Source organism: Halictus rubicundus, chromosome 5, assembly GCF_050948215.1.
Source record: "Halictus rubicundus isolate RS-2024b chromosome 5, iyHalRubi1_principal, whole genome shotgun sequence".
In the NCBI taxonomy this organism is placed as follows: domain Eukaryota; kingdom Metazoa; phylum Arthropoda; class Insecta; order Hymenoptera; family Halictidae; genus Halictus; species Halictus rubicundus.
Genome location: NC_135153.1, coordinates 15,943,021 through 15,960,593, shown reverse-complemented (window position 1 = coordinate 15,960,593; position 17,573 = coordinate 15,943,021). Strand labels below are relative to the sequence as shown.

Here is a 17,573-nt window from a genome sequence, read left to right as displayed (position 1 = left end):
GAAAAGGAGATTTATTAATTGACTGCGGATTTGTACTATTTGATTTATATATTTATATTATTTTATATCTCCGAAGAAGAATATAAACCAATTAACGATGCCAGAATTGATTCCTACAGTTGCAAACAAATAATGTAAAGAAAATGTAAATAATATAATTTTCTACTTTACAAGGGATCAGTACGCATTTTTCTTTTTCGTTTTCTCTTACTGTCCAATATTTCATTGATTTATTTTTCTACGGAACATATTTTTAATATATCAAAGAATTGTTGTCCGCAAGGGGTGGAGGCACCGACTGACAGGCGCGACCATGGCGTTTTACGTATTTCAAGATCATTTTGGTCAGCACGAACCGAACGGCAATCGAGGGGACAGGTACGAGATACAAGTATTATAGTTGTCTGCACATGCACGAGCCACTCAACCGGCGTAATTCCGCTATGGAAAAATCTGACGTGGATGACGTTGGTAACTAATATTCGCTCGTTACGTGCACCCCTTTTGTCGCCGTGATAAATTAGCCGTCGACCCATGTCAAAGGGCTACAAAGAAAGCAAACCTTCGATAGAGAATCGTACGGACTTCGCTATCGCATGGGGACATCGGGGATATCGATCGGGAACGCGGCACTGGGACCCTAATTTGTTGCTAACACTGTTGACCGGCGAATCAACATTGCATTAAACACAATTACAATATTATAACCTCTCGTTGATTCAGAAATCCGCGCAATTTATTTCCCAAAGACAAGACCACCGTTTGAAATCTGCATGGGGGTGCGAAGGGGTTGAAATCTGTGAAACATTTCCTCTCGAAACAGATTCTATGGACAATTTAATCTTGACAGAAACTTCCATTAGTTGTGAACAAAAGTTTAACAAAGTTGTATCAGTTGTGAGCAAACCCCAACTGTTCCTGGTACCGAGACAATTTTTTTAAACGAATGATTCAAAATTTATTACGAACACAATTTGATCGAAGTTGTAATAATACCAGAAACCTACAGATTTGTATAACAAAAGCTGTAATAGTCAGAACGATTTTTGTTATATGTGTTCGAATGAAGAGATTCGTTAGACAATTGTACAAGAAAACATTTTTCGAATAATTGCAAGAGAAAAAAAAATCAAGTAATGTTGATCCATCACGGTAGGTCTGCTGTCGAGTTCTTTCGACGTCTTTATAGTTCCTTTATTTTTGCGATAAGAGCAGAAAATCCGCAATGAAGAGAGCGTTTTCGCGAAGTTCCGTTCGGAGAGGGACGGGGTGCGCAAAATAAAAGTGCCGGGTTAAAGAATCGAAAAGGGAGAAACGGTACGCCGGAAACGGGGAAGGATGGAGGAGGAAGGGACGATCGGGAGAAAGAGAAGGACAACGAGGGACGAGGGAGCAGAGCCACGGCGAAAGAGAAGTGAAACCGTGAACGTTGCGGGGGAGAGGGTGGAAGAGGAAAGGAGACAGTTTACTGGGGGTAGGGTGAGACCCCACAAAGGCAGTGGGGCTCTTTTGATTCGCGAGCTAATTGGAATGCCGCGGATGCCAACGACGATGGAACGGGGGTTGGGTTATCCCCCTTTTCGAGGGTGGGGGGGCTCCAGGGGGTCTTGGAAGTCCTGGTGTAACCCAGGGAGAGGCGGAGCTTACATCTCGCGTAGAGGGTGTAGCTCGAGATATCGAGGCTTATCACCTCCACTCTTTCCTCTGCCACGTCGATTTTGATCCGCGTCTCCGCGCCGAGATTTCTCTGCTGCGTCACGCGGGAATATCTCAGGATTTTGAAAAAAATTGCTTCAACCATTTTTTATTCATTCAGCTGTACGCTGAACGTTGCCTTTGTTTTCTGAACGTATGGGGTTGAAAACGGGCAGTTTGTTCCAATGATGTGTTTTAGAATAGTGTTGGGTTAATAGACTGATTTTTATACAAAATAATATCTTTTATTACATAATTTTAATCGAGCCATTTTTTATTCTGCACACCGTGTGCTCAATCTCAGATTAGCTTCGATTTTTGGAGGGTTGAAAACAAACCGTTTGCTGCGATGATCTGAATATTGTAGTGTGGAAGTGGTTGATAGACAAATATTTTATGTAATAATTTGAGTCGAACAATTTTTTATTCTGCTCACTGTATAAATGAAGGTTTTTCGGGGTTGAAAATGGGCAGTTTTTTGGGATCGTCGCGATATTCTAGTGTGTAGGTGGTTAATAGACTGACGTTTGTACAAAATAAATGTTTTCCGAATTTTATGTATACGAAATGTTATAAAATAACGTAATATAAGATAATCAAATATCTTTACTTGATACCGAAAAAATACTTCTCAGAAAATACAATTAATCGTACAAAAAAATTTGAACCATGCTTGGTATCACTCAGGAGTCCACTCAATTAGTTAAACAGTCTCCAAACATGCTCAAACTGATCTAAACAGTCTAAAATCAGACCGACATCAACGCAAAGTCAATCAAGCACACATAGAAAGACAAATAAATGTCCATAAAGGCCTATTCACTGTCATCGTTTCGACTGAATCAATTAAACGATCTCCACACGTGCTCAAACCGGACCAAACCGGTCCAATATCAATGCAAAGTCAATCGAACACGCATAGACACAATCTTGCAAAGATAAATAAATGTCAAAGAGGCATACTCACTGTCATCGTTTTAACTGAATCAATTAAACAATCTCCACACGTGCTCAAACCGGCGCAAACCGGACCGATATCAACGCAAAGTCAATCAAGCACACACAGCCAGGCAAATAAATGTCCATAAAGGCCTATTCACTGTCATCGTTTCGACTGAATCAATTAAACAATCTCCACACGTGCTCAAACCGGGGCAAACCAGACCAAACCGGATCGATATCAACGCAAAGTCAATCGAACACGTACAGACACAATCTTGCAAAGATAAATAAATGTCGAAGTGGCCTACTCAACTGAATCAGTTAAACAATCTCCACACGTACTCAAACCGGCGCAAACCGGACCGATATCAACGCAAAGTCAATTGAACGCCGGTAGACAGATTCTTGCGCTGCAAAAGACAAATAAATGTCGAAAAAGGCCTATTCACTGTCCTCGTTTCGGTTTCAGGGATTCGTTCGCGTGGGGGAGGGTCGCCGGGGCTAATTGAAATCGGAGGAAACCGCTCGTGACGTTTTCCCTCCGCTCGGACGGCGACGAAGCGCAACACAAATTTTATTACGGCGCGCCTCTATCCACTTCGTTAGATACCACTTTGTTTATCATTCGCGGATATTAAAATCGCCGGTGTGGTGCTGCGTGCGTGTGGACTCCACCCCGGGTCCCGGGTCGCGTGCAACGCGTTGCCCGCCGGCCCCCTGGAGCCCCTAGCCCCCGCCCCCTGGGGCAATTTCCATAAATCCGAGGCTTTTTCGGTTGGCTCTCTCTCTCTCTCTCTCTCTCTCTCACGCGCGCGCGGGAGCACGCGATGGATACCGCCGTTTCGAGATTAAAAACCGACGGCTAAGAATTCAACTCGTTCGAGCTGATGCCATCGAGCCGAGCCGCCTCTTTTCTCCGCCCCCGCTTTTTTATTACTTTTCCACCGGCCGTTTATGAAATTACGTTTTGCTCTTTTTTCCCCCTCCCGCTGCCGTCCGCAAGCTAATTGCCGGAGCGTCCTCGAGCCGCACGAATTGGAACCGGGGTTTGGAATTGATGTAACCGGGCCCGCCTCCCCCTCTCCTGTCCCCGAAATTATGTCAAAGCGTACAGCGGAAACGTGTTATTAAACGCGCCTTTTTAAACGTCCACGTCCGCGCGTCGCGGATAATCGACGTTCAAATATTTGTAATTGAACGCTTTTGGGCAGGCGAAAACTCCGATGGTCCTTTAACCATCGCTTTCCCATTTGCACGGACTATTATTTCGCCGGCGATCGGGTCATTTTCGGGTTTAATTCGGACCTCGCGACTCTTTCACCGGCCCCGGGAAACGTCAATGCGGGGCTCGCGTTTGATTCTATTACGCGATATCTGTTTCTTCGGTGTTCCAGTAAAAATCATTCCTTTGAAAATTTATCCGTCGACGTCACGGCTTTTCTCCGAGGCAAAGGATTTTTGTTTGACCAGAGACGCGGAATGTAAGTTAAAATAAAAATGGGTCTGTCTAAAATAAAAATTTCCGAATTTCCGAAGATTAAGGGGTGGAATCGCACCGGCGCGTACAAAACCGTGATCACAGGAATTGTCGGAACGATCAAAGAGCATTCCTTTGCGCGCAGCATACCAGTAACCCACCTCCGATTCATATCGAACGGTATCTGGATTTGCAGTCGACTTAGGCAACTGCTGGCACGTATTAGTCCGACCGAAAAATCTTTGAACCTCGACAGTCGAATTCCAAACAGAAACATATTCTCAAAAAGTCTCCTGTATTAACAAAAATTAAAGAATCGGAAATCTGGCGAGGCACGACAAACGTTTCAGTGCAAAATCAGGGACTCATGAGGTTTCTAGGGTAATCCGGCGTTTCAGATGAGGCTGCTCGCCCCTCGGCACGGTCCAATTAACGTTGTAGATGCGATAACAAGTGGCCGCCGTTTAATTTATCGTAGGACGGAACGACTGGTCGCTACAAATTGCAATATTCTTCCGAGATTCGCTGTCTCGCGTCACCGAACAGCATGACCGATGCTCCCGTTATTAAGGGGCGAGAAGCATACAAATATTTTCGCTGCGATTAGTCGCGGCCAATGTGGACGTTCTGCACCTGCATCTACGGAACCAACACCATACATCATAACTTCGATCACGGGGACGCGCATTGGTGCAGGAAGAGCTTCAATAACGATGCAATCTCATTCAGACGGTCGCCAGCGATGGCTACGAACGAACACCCCTTTCGAACCCGAACAATTCCTCAAACTGTTCCCGTAGAACATCCTCACACAATCATGTATAATATTCCTGTGAAATCTCTGCATCTATGAACTCAAGACAGAGCAGCTTAATTAATGATAACATTAAATAGTCCACCCACGAGTTCGGGCCACTCAAGAGATGATAAAATAAATAAAATAAAATTGTCAAGAGAATTTCAGTTCAGGGTTAGAGGGTCCGAATGAAATTGTCTAACAATAAATAAAGTCCACGTATGGTTCAGAGTTTTTCCGTAAAATTGCCCAGCCTATTTTGCACACAGTTGCCAGGGAAGTTTGAAGTGTTTAACGTTCAGCGGGAAGAACAGCAGATTTGTTTGAAGTTTTGTCGAAGGACGAGCACTTCGCAGCTGTCGCTAATCGCGACCACGAATATACATGTCGTAAAAAGCATAACCGCTTTGCCAGAGCCCGGTGGCAGAGGGAAGTACGCGGAGGGGTTGCGTACAGCTCGCATTCATAACATCAGACGGGGTAATAAAAGTCAGCACTCCCTCCTCTTTCTACTTCGCCCCCGCTATCGACTCGAGGACCGTAGGGGTCGCGGAGGCACGTAGGTGAATCAAAAAGCGACAAGACAGGAACGACGGGGTGCGTATTATTCGGTAACGTTCGTGGATTTTTCCATGAATTTCCCCATAAAACGGAACGTGTTCTTTATTCTCCGAACTTACATGATCCTCCAACTTAACCACCCTCTTGCTTCATACAAAGTATACTTCCCCAGAAAAAAAGCCACAAGATCACACGTGCGGCATTTTATAGTCAATTGTTTCTTCGGAAGACCTCCAAAAATCGTAATACTTTTACGAAACTTGAAAATCAATTTTTATTGCCAATCCAAATTATTGTCAATTTTTAGGAAGACTGTCTAAGACTTCACGATGTCTTGAAAAATCCAGCACTCGACGATCCAAGCGATAACGAGTGACACAAGTATCGCAAATTCCATAAGGATTCATTAAACGTTCCTTGCACGAGGGTGCAGGATCAAAGATCACACAGCCGGCTCCCGTGGCCGATTAAAGGGAAGAACGATCGTATCTTCGACAGTCATTTTGTCCCCAAACATAATCCCCCTCGCTGTAAACTACTTGTTCACCAGGGGGCCCCCTCGTCAGGGGTCAAGTGTTTCCGCACACTTAAACGCGCCGGGGGAACATCAGAGGGGGGGACGCCACCGAAAGAATCGCAACTATTTCATTTCGGGACAGATTAGACGGATTAGCGACCGACGACACGGCGATACGCTATTTAGGACTGTCAGTTATGTGACTGCATTCCGCAGGGGTTACCGGGGAATATTATTTTTCCGAAATCATCCACGCAACGCCCGCGGAATCTTCCGAATCCCCCCGACCAGTGGCCCCGTTTTTATACCCTTTGTCCCTTTTATGCTCTTCTCGTAACAATTTGCGGCGGCTGTATATCGCGTAATATCCTTCTATTGTAAATATTTCAGCCCCGTGCACATGCGGATTTGTGTTTCAGACATGCTGCGATGGGAAACCGTAGGGAAATCGCTTTGTTCGAAGCTGTTGCTGCAGACGACGACGGCAACGTTTATTCCAGTTCTGGAAGGATAACTGCTTGATACCTATCAGAGGTTTTTCAATACATTTTTCAATATTAATCGGCGGTAATTAATTTTCTATCGTGGTTTCCTTATTCGGTACGATTTTAATCGTCAACCAAGACATTTCTCCAACGAAATCTTCTTTTGGGATTATTATTGAAAAGAAAATTTGGGGCCTAGTTTGCCAGTTTCTGATAGTTAAAGTAGTAATGAAGACCATTATGTAACAGTGCAATTATCTAATGCCTTAACCATTTAATTTTTTATAAAGCTTGTATAACATAAAATTTTAAACCAGTAGCATTCTAATGTCCCTATTTTCATATTTACCATTAATCTACCAATAAAATTCTGTACTAAGAATATTTTACCAATAAGATTTTATGCTAAACAGTAATCTCAAAACATGCGATGAAATTATATTACAGGGGGTGGCACATTGATTCAAGATTGAACTTGCTACTGCTGGTAAAAAATTTATAAAAAACATCTTGAGGTAAAAGTTGAGATTCTGAAATCCGGATGATTTAACGTTTGAGGGTCCAAAGGGGAAGGGTGCAATTATACCACCAAAAATTGTTCATTTTTAGCAACGCGCAAGGGTATTAATTTTGCCAAACTACAAAGCGTTTCATACATAGTATCAATGGCAGATCCATGTGTGCTAATTAAGTACCCCTTTTGAGTTCGGGATATCTTTATCTGCGCTAAACCCTTTTGTTCCGGACAAAGGGATTAAACCGAAAATCGGATTCGGACGTTTAATTTAGAGCAACAACGAGCTTCCGTCGTGTTGCAGATGTAACCAGCCAAAGGGTATCAAACCCCGATGACGAGTAACGCTTTTAATGAAAGAAAGCTACACATGCGTAAATAAATAACTGTGTAATTAACAAACTATTCGTGCAAGCATACTATTTTCCATCATTTACTCACAAACGACGAGTTTTCTTTTCCATTTAATATAATTCAATTGAAGTTATATGTGTTCCTAAAGAAAATTAAGAATATTAAACTATAGATTTTAGTATTTCATCGGAAATAGCAAGTTTTCTACTTAATTTATACAATTAAACCGAAGATACACGTTCCTGAACGCTTATATTTTCATAAAAATGTATAACTTAAGGAAATATAGAGACTACAAAATTAGTATTAAAGATTTTCATAAACATTGTTTTAAATACTGAATAATTGCATTCCTGACTGCACTTTAAGAAAGAAAGTACCTTACAAAAGATTTTTGGTAACTTTTAACTATAACCTATTAGAAAAACTCAATAAATATTGTTTTATAAATATTCCAAGTGTACCTTTTCAATTAGTTTTTACAAAGTTATAGTAGTTTTTCCATTATGCTTATTGAGAAGTGTTCTTTCTGGCACCATCAACCTCAGGGAATTGGAAACTTTTGCAAATTTTTCTATTTCGTAAGTTATATTACTTTTACATCAACTAATGAAGAAAATTGGGAATATTGTAGTATAAAATGGCCATATATTTCGAATACTTTCGGACATACAAAGGCTTACATTTTTTCGTATCAGTTGTAGTACTGACTATAAATACACTGTATATTGTTGTTACAGGCAATTAATTGTTCAATAACTTGTCATGGAAGTCTATCAAAATTTATTGACAGTGACAGCGTTAATAATACTAGCAATAAAAAATACCTTTCTTTTACTAACACAAGCTTTCTCTGAGCATCAAATGGAACTTAAATATTTGCATTTGAACTATAAAATTGGAATCTTTTATTTTCTACACGTATTGATGATGATATTGACTTAACAAGCTCAATGTTATATTTATTAATTATACTGTAAAAAATAACTTAGTGAGTATGTTAGCATGTTTGTTAATCGCTAGAGAAACTTTTAATGATAGACTTTTTGCAAAAACAATGAAAAAATAATTGCGTGGCCTCTCACAGGTGTTTTAAATATTATGTACTTATTAATACTCGCTGTAACACATAACGTTCACAAACATATACACTATAAATAGCGAAAAACAATACTTTTGTTAAAAATATAAGTTACAATATGACCACTGGTATTCTTTCTCTCCTGTAAAAAAATATGCAGTCTTTTTGATAAAAAATCTATTACTATAAGTTTCTGTACTAACACGAAGATTGACAATACTCGTTTATAAAATACAATGTAATTGAAAGATCACAGCTTTCTATCGGTAGTTGTATAGTTCAAGTATGCAAATAAATCTGACATTATGCAGTTAAGAAAAAAGTTAAATTGCTAACTAAATATGATACTCCACTAACGCAACTGCTAAAAAAGCAGTTCAGTAAAAAAATTCCTGTAGCAATGTGCTATCAACAATTTACTTAAATACTATAAAATGTATATTACTGTTATTCCTGGGCAGTATTTGCGAAATTTAAACTCTTTTCAATATTGGGGTACTCGCAACAATTACATTGCATTTTTAACTATAGGACTAGCAATAATTCCTTTTATCATATTATGTACGAGCATCTCGAATGCCTCAAATAGACATTTCATTGGCAGCTCAAAACGTCTAGCAATATAAAAAATTATTGTATATAAATATATGATTATATTTTCTTTTGTATGTGGTTCATGCTGCTAATATTTTGTAATGTACCATTTTTGCGCATCTTTGGTCATTCTTAGCAGCACTCAGTCATTTTACCAGCGTGGTGATGTTTGCTGCGCACTCTGCTGATTCATTAACGATGGTCCACTGTAATTAACAAATATAATAAATTACACAAAAGATATTTAAAAAGCACAAAAATTTCTCTACCTAGTAAAACTAAATCATTCATACCTCCATGCAATGAGAGGTGCCAGTCTCTCAGTGAGTCTTTGGTAATTTCTCTCTAATTCCCGTTGATAATCACGCTGATCCGGTCCAATTAGGTTTTTGTTCCTTCGCAAGGCGTCAAGACATTTTTTCGAAAAGTCTTTGAAACACAAACGCAACTTGTGTTGCAATCGACTAGGCTGTGCATTTTGCTCGCGCAATCCAGAAAGGAAGACGACCGCAACTTCGGCGGGTCCTTGATTAACCGTGGTACCAATGCAACCTTGAAGGACCATCTGCAGCATCTTCGGATCAGGTGGTTCCTGAGCAGTAGCTGCTGCAACCTAGAAAATCAGAAATAAATTAGATAGAGATAGAAAACAAACTATGTTCGTCTGCAAATCATAAATACCTCTGCTGTCTTCTTTTGAATATCCTCAATAGCAACTTCAATTGGACTAAGGACGATTTGCTTCCTAGCAACCACACGAATCCTCGTTTTCAAATATGGAAAGTGTGTGGCCACTGTTAGGATTGTTTTACGCTTGCACTGCTCCCTCAATTCTCCATGAGCCTTGCCACCAGGTGTGAAAGGTGTTGCGTACACAAATCGCTCTGAAAATATTAGAAAATGATGGATGGGGATCCAAAAATGTCCACACAATGCTGAATAGACTACTATAAAGCTCGAAATTTTCCACAAGATGCTCAAAAGACTACTCACTAATATTAAAGTTTCTGTGGAAGATGGTAGGTCTATGTCTGAGCTCATGTGGCTCGAAATAAGGCTCCACATAAGTGATTTGAACATAAGCTTTGTCTGGCTCCAGTTTACTGGGGTCTACGGGATTGGAGTCCTTTATTATCACAATGTTCTCAGCGCCGAATCTTTCGGCGTAAAAATTCTCCAGCCTCGAAAATATTTCTGGCAGTTTAGTCAAAGTAGGTTCTTTATAGACAAACTCTTCTCCAGCTAGGTCCCCAAACCGTCCTCCATAGAAACCTACTCTAAAGTAGGTGCCGAATACCCTTTTGCCAGCTAGTTGCTCAACTCGTGTATACGCCTCATGCAGCTTCCTATAGTCAAAGAAACATAATGAAAATACATAGTTCCATTGAAAACCACATCGATATCCTGATCAAGAAATGTGATCATGAGCTTACCCATGAATGTTCGCCAGTTTCTTGTAATCATGCGCAGCTTCCGCTATTGGTAGCAAGACTCTGTACACGTCAGGAATAGCTTCGTACATTCCAGCTGCATGGAAAGAGCTAGCAGCGTGTTCCAATAAACCTGCTAATCCACTTTCTGAGAAGTCAGGGCCTAAGCAAAGACCCTCTTCCCTCCTGGCTAACACATCGTCGCCAACAGCGCTTTCTTCTAAAGCATTTGGACTGACAGGACACAGAGCAACAGCTCCGACCGGTCTGCCACCACCTCCTGGCTCCAGAAGGTGCAAATACTCGGCCACCAACGCAGCACTGTGCACTAAACACATTGCTGCTTCTGTGTGGTTCTTTCGTTCCATATGTTGCTGAGCCATGTTTGCCAACCATGTCAGTCTGAGATCTGGTGATCCTTGATACCCCTTTGCAATTCTGTGGAATTAAGTATAATTACGGGTCAATGTTGCTTTAAAAGTTTGCTTCAAATACTGAAGACAGGTCCACACCTGTACATAAGATCCAAAAGCATCTCCGGATCCTCCTGGAACTCTTTCATTTTCACTGTATCGGACAGTATCATATGCAAGTTGAACAGAAGGTCCTTCACTTGCTCAGGGAAGCTTGTGTCAGCCAACTCCGTGTCCCTCTCAGCATAGACCAACACTGTCTTCAAGGCTCTCCTAAGAGCACCCTCGCTGGGGGCTCTTCCTCTCCCGACGAGAGCTGATAGGGACGTTGTGACTTGCATCTTAACTCGAGCGAAATTCTGCAAACCGTTCGTTTTATCTATCTGTCTACACTGTTGTTTAGAATACTCTTTGAATACGTACATTCCCTATTTCGAAATTCTGACGCATAAGCAAGTAAAGACTGGCAGCAGCGTGACTACGGACAGCGCTCAAAGGAGAACTGCACCTGGTGAGCAGTGTTAAGCAAAGATCACCGCATCTTTCACTTTCCTCGTCGAACAAAGCGCTGTGATACTTGAACACCAGAGCTCGTTGCGTGTTGAACATGTGCTGCAACACGGATGTGCTCTGGTTCCTGGCTAGAGCCCTCAGAAGCACTTTTAGCACTGCCCCAACCACCGCTCCTAAACCATTCAAAAAAGTTATGAGCACAATTGAAAACATAGTCTAGCATTAGCGCAAAAAGAACAATACCTCCTCCACCATCAGCCTGCACGACAGTCTCTAGAGTATCCAAAACCACAAGTGAGGCTTCCGCAGCTAAGGCACCTTCTATGTGAGCATCTTGTTCCACAGCTCTTCCTTCCGATTGCTCGCAAGATCTTCGTAGATCCAAAACAAATGAAGATCGTAACAAGTTCACAAAAATCTATCGCAGCCTGCTACACACTCACCTGTAAGGCATTTGGTCCTTGCGCCATCTCAACTTCTCCCCACTGATCCTCTCTTTCCTGCGCAACATCATCTCGCTCCTAGCGCTACCTTGGCCAAGGATCACATCCTCTAATCGTGATCTGATGTCACTGGTGGCAGCGGCTTGTGGAGGTAGTCGCTTTAAAGCTTTCTTGCCCTTGTACTCGAAAGCGGCGGTAGCAATGTTGAGGACTTGAAGAAGGCACAATATTCGTCTGGAACTCAACTCCGAGCACCACTGCACCAACGCAGGTTGTTCCAGACCCTTGAGCACCCACAGCACGCACATCAGAAGGTGTCGCGTGGCCTCCGAGCTCAAGGATACTCTGCATTGGGTCCCTGCAGTCTCTACAGAGACTCCACCGGCTATAGCAAGCGCTACTGACTGAGTGATAGACCCAGACTCGTCTGGATAGACGCTCTTGTCTTTGGAATCCCAGTGATAGAGCTGAGGCAAAGCATCCATGATGATGTTCAACAGTGGTAAATAGAGGGCAGCGACTCTGGCTTTAGCTGCAGGGTCGGAATACCTTGAATCGACGTCATGGCAAGCCATTAGGTGACGAACAGTCCCGATAGCTTTGTTCTGAAGCATTGGGTTTGGGATTTCCAAGGTGTTCGACAGGTCAGACAACACGATCCCCACTAAAAAGTGTTGCTGCCTGAACTCCTGGCTAAGTTCAGAGAACCTAGCACGATCCCCAGGCACGAGAGTTGATATCAAGCTACCAGAGCTGCCGGTAGACGGACTCGGCGATGCTGGCGCAGATCCTGAAGTGTACCCAGTTCCAAAAGGAAGATTCAGCGCCACGTAGTGTTCGTGAGAACATACTGTACGGACAAGGTCCAGTTTCAACGCGTACAAAGAAGCTGAGTCAGGAATGTGCATCGAAGCGTCCGACAGAGAGCAACAGGCTGCTCGAATGAGGGACAAGACGAACCCCCTGTCCATTACGGATAGCAAATCAGATAGGAAGTTTCCGAGACTCGATACTAGATTGTTGGGGACCCTATTTTCCTTTCCACAACGGGCTACCACTTCCGAGGTCAACGCTGCAGTCAATGTAGCCACGTCGTCGCAGAATTGGGGAGAGAACCTCGATTTTCGAGGAGCCTCCAGCATCCCCAACTCCGACAATGTTACTACCATGGAGCGGACGATCAACTCTAAGAAAAACCACGAGTAAGTGACTGCTAGTTCCCTAGCTTGCCCTGTGGACACGACCCAGTGCAAAGCTAGTTCTTCGTGTAGCAGTCTTCTTGTAGGTTGACTATTGATGGAAGGCGACTCCTGACGCATCGAAGCTGTTCGGTCCAATCCTCTCGAGTGTACTTCCATTTCTAGGTCTTCCAAGGGGAGGTCAGGGTTACTCTGAGCCCTGACGATGCCTGGAGTACTCGCCATCCTGGGTAAAGAGCACTGGTATGCCACGTAGGTAGCCAAGAGTGCGTGTCTACCGTGTGCATCCAACTGACCATCTGGCAGATTGGTAATATTTCGTACTAATAGACCTATAGCCTCGAACACTGTTGCTGCCACGTTCAGTGGTTGCGATGGCAGTGTAGGGGGACGTACTAGCAGCGATATCAATTGATCCAGGAGCTGAGGTAATGACCGCACTAGCGCAGAATGCGAGGCCCTTGCCAACTCCAGTAGAGCAGACTTTAATTCCGATTCCATCCCAGCCTCGCCGATACGTGGGGGCACTTGGCCGGTTTCCAAGTAGCCGCACAGCGATAAAAACCTGCAATTTTGCAAATTAGTGTCCGCTACTAAATGTCCGCGGGACTTATGGCACTCTGGAGCATTACCTGTCGATGTATTTGTCTTGTGGGTGAACGCTGGAGACCGGCTCCAGAATCACCGTGAAAACGCCTCTGTGTGCGTCCACCCATCTGGTGCCCGGCAAAAGGACATCAGGTGCTATGTAGGAGTAGTTCGCTGGGGGTGGGTCTAACATCGCTGGCAGACTGAACTCGCCGGATTGCAGGTGACCGTCTCTTAGGAGTGGTAACCACTGAACATGAAAAATGTTCTTATGTAATTGGCAATGATCGAATAGATGGACATCAATTAATGTAATTCATCTTACCGTGTATGCTACAGCAGTCTCGACATTCGGTTGCTCAACTTTCTTCTGGCAACTGATGTGATAAAATGTGAACAGCAAATGATGCTTCGCGCTCAAGTCTGCGGGTAATCGAATTTTAACTTCGTCGTAGAAGTTTGGATTTTTGTTGTGATACGAGACTGATGTGAAGCACTCATGGGTCATTTCTGGACAGGATGATCTTCCAAATATAGCCGTGAGGGCATCAGCTTCTTGTTCCCCACCCATCAATTGAATTCTTACTGCAATGTTCCTAGCTGAACCAGTTCTGGAGCTGAAGTTCGCTTCCTGTAACCAGGCAATTTAAGATAATGGGTCAGACGATAGACCTAAGAAAAATGGAGGCAAACGTTAAACTTACCTTGGGATAAATATACAGAAGATTCCTGTAAGTTAAGTCTGGCGAAACAACTTCGCTTGGGAACTCCAGTATCTCCTTCACTGGTCGACTTTTCTCATCCGGATACGGAACTAGTCTTCGTAGATCAGGATCCAAGCACCTAGGCAATTCTTCGGGTCTGGGACTGAGATCTAGCTTCAATATACCGGGAAGACATTTTAACCTTTTCAAATTGGAACCAGGTCTTCGTAACTCAACCAATAATTTATAGAGGTCTTCATCCCTTAGGCGTTCGCTTTCTTGCTTGAAGAAACTCGATACAGTCAGCGTTATGGGTCTGAAAGGAATTTGCACATAAACGTATGTTTACAGTAACATTGTGTAACAAAATATCTACCTAAATGTGTCGAGGCAGTTAGCAAAATCGTCCGGAGACCAGCTGCGTCTCTTATCCGAACTCCTTCTTTCAAGGGACCCTCTTCTGGTCGGTGGCTCGACCTTCTTGCGCCATTGCTCTAGACCTCCCGATTTTCTGTCTAAGGAACCAGCACTACCAGTGCTATCAGTGTCTCCACCACCCCCTATCACACCAGAAAGATGGATAGCGGTCCACGCGAGTGGCATTCGGTAGCGACCTAATCGTTCACACGCTGCTGCTGCGGCTGACCTCACCTAATTTTAAATAATTGAATCAATAACCCAAGATAACATTATCTTAAGTACCTTTACTAATCTCGGTGCTAATCACCCTGCATATAATTACCTTTTCCTTATTCTTATCGTCCCGCAAATATGGCTCAGCACATTCAGAAATATCACCTTGCAATACCTTCTCAAGTCTGACAACTAAAAACAAGTCCGGGCTCGGTTTGCTGATACTCATCACGCAGCTTCTCGCTAAAGTGCTGGCATCGCTGTACGCAATGTGGCTGCCAAGCATTCTCTTCAAGCCTTCGGAGTTCATATCCACATAGAAATTTTCGGACACCTTCTTCTTTTCTTTGGCATCGTACAACGCCAGACTCGCGAAAATTGGTTCGACTTCTAGTTCCAGTTTCAATTGAAGACATTTTACAAGGATCTTATGGGAGAAAGGTTCTGAGGGCTCTGGGGCGATCCCGATTTCTTGCCACTCGTCGTCTGGGGATGCTGGGGGTGCGTATAGTGGAAATAGTGCTTCCTGAAATTGATAATTGCGTGTAATAACTAAGATCACATAATTGTGATATATCTGTAAAATGTGAAGACTCACTTGTCTATCTTCTGAGCGTTTCTGCTCATTCATCTGATCAATAGTTTCTGGACAGACACGATCCAACAAGCTGGGAAGTAGGGGATCATGTTGGGAATGTCTTAAATCCAGACTTGCCCAAGAACCTCTTGGCGTGTCCCCACAATTTGACAAATCTTCTTCTTCATTTGGTGATCCTGAGCCATTCGTGTCCTCTTGATCCACCTATTTTATATTTATTATCTTCAGTTTCTATTTACATAATTCAGAATTCAATTTTCATAATAATATAATCGAAAAACTTATTATTTGTTGACAGAATATGTTCCTGGTGTTTACTTTAACCAATAAGTTTTATTCGGAGAAAAGTTATGTTTGGTTGAAGTTACTGTCATGAATCAGACGTTCCATATGCAACAACCTAATATTAGAAACTGAAGCTTAAATTATTTACAATGAATATTTTCGATTGAGCACCTCAAAATCTTGTCTTGGTGTGTCCTGTAACAGTCTGTCTCTTGCAATGGGGGATACTCTACGCTTGTATTTACGGTGATCATAAACCCAGTCGGAAGTGAAGCTTTCTATGCATCTTCTAACATATGCAGACACTGTATCCCTGAAGAGTAAAACAATTGGGGTAGTAAAATCAAAGGAATAATAATTTTTCTACAGAGAAAAAGGATCTTACAGAGATTCATGGGGAACCACTGCTTCTTCTGTGCGAATCTTCCTTTTGACAATTTGTAGCTCGACATCCCCAGGTGGAAAATCTAGTATCAATTTCAGTGGATCACGGTCAAGGACCGATTGATGCTGTGCTAGAAACTCTTCGTAGTCTAATGGTTCTAATACTTCGCATAGTGACATCTAAAAAAATAATATAGTTGATTATCGCAAATGTTTTGGGTACTTATTATGGTTGATATGTGACATACTGTTGAGGAGAAGCCTGAGAATGAGCTGCCACTCTTAGACAAATCACGAGAATATGAGGTAGAAGTAGCAATTTGACGCCTGACGTCTGCTGCATGTTGTTTACTCAACTTTTGAGTAAAAGCACGTTGTACGGATGACATCATAAATGGTTTGGTGGTGTACTCCTTCTATAAAATCTAGGATATTACATTTAAAAGTTCATTAATTGCAAAATCACAAAATGTTGCTACAAAATTTACAACAAATAAAAATTTATTCAATTTTAATTTACATTAACGTTGATCGTTCATAAATATTTCTGATTGTTAGTGCATTGTTTAGTTACAGTTATTGTACGGCTTAGTAAAAAAATTATTGGTACAATTGAATAAACAATTATTACTGTGCTGTATTTAGGACATTATTAAGGTATATTTAATAAGCGTCGATGCACACTGATGAAAGACAATACTTACTCAAGTTTAAGTTTATTAAAAGTCCATTGCGTAAAATTTCCGAACTCCTTTAAGTCAATAATCCACTATTTTGACAGTTCTTATCATAAGCCCTTGTTGTACCAGGGCTATACCTTTGCCAAGCCAAAATTCCCATTAATACCGCAGAAGCATAGTGTAGAGAGAAAACTTATGAATGAAAATGATATTACTCCATCTGATAATTAGCGCCATCCCACGACGGGAATAAGAAATTAATATTTTATCAATAATATTAATACCAGTAAATTAAAGTCCTTTTTATTTTTTAAATATTATCATACAATTGCATTGCTTAAAAATGAATGAATTGCAGTGTTTGTTGTAATTATAGACCCACGTGATTCGTCTAGGTACTTTTACACCGGCCATTTGGTACTTCCTGCAGGCGCTAGGAGACACTAGATTTCAGTTTTCCCTAGAATTTATATACCAGATGTGTAATAATATATTGTGTACAATTATATGTAAAATTTATTAAAACAACCTTGCAAAATTTACATAAATGTGCTACAATTGGTGTTCACAGGTTGATGCTGCTTCTATGAATCAATTTAAGATGATCAGGGCTCCCAACTCACGTTCAAGTATCGATCCATTGGCGCGCAGTTCAAATGGTCCTCCGCTACTTGGTGTGTAAAGAAA

General features: G+C 42.1%; 1 protein-coding gene across 1 annotated transcript; it reads right to left on the bottom strand.

Annotated features, from left to right (window-relative positions):
• Window positions 1-8,247: 8,247 nt before the first annotated feature.
• On the bottom strand, window positions 8,248-17,035 carry Zir (dedicator of cytokinesis). The gene is made up of 19 exons (XM_076788553.1): window positions 16,911-17,035; window positions 16,455-16,631; window positions 16,208-16,386; window positions 15,994-16,135; window positions 15,538-15,741; window positions 15,049-15,465; window positions 14,683-14,957; window positions 14,307-14,622; window positions 13,928-14,233; window positions 13,647-13,852; window positions 11,816-13,579; window positions 11,616-11,743; window positions 11,283-11,545; window positions 10,959-11,218; window positions 10,450-10,884; window positions 10,010-10,362; window positions 9,698-9,900; window positions 9,310-9,629; window positions 8,248-9,222 (listed from the first exon to the last, which is right to left on the bottom strand). The coding sequence occupies exons 2-19, from the start codon at window positions 16,596-16,598 to the stop codon at window positions 9,168-9,170; spliced, it is 5,970 nt and encodes a 1,989-aa protein (XP_076644668.1). The 5' UTR covers window positions 16,599-16,631; window positions 16,911-17,035; the 3' UTR covers window positions 8,248-9,167.
• Between the last annotated feature and the right edge of the window lie 538 nt (window positions 17,036-17,573).

Bases quoted from the DNA above. Each gene is read 5' to 3' on its own strand.
- Zir (XM_076788553.1), bottom strand. From the start codon at position 16,598: ATGATGTCATCCGTACAACGTGCTTTTACTCAAAAGTTGAGTAAACAA. The intron at 14,623-14,682 runs GTAGATATTTTG...AATTCCTTTCAG, and splicing joins AACTGCCTCGACACATTTAG to ACCCATAACGCTGACTGTAT. The intron at 9,630-9,697 runs GTATTTATGATT...CTGATTTTCTAG, and splicing joins TTCAAAAGAAGACAGCAGAG to GTTGCAGCAGCTACTGCTCA.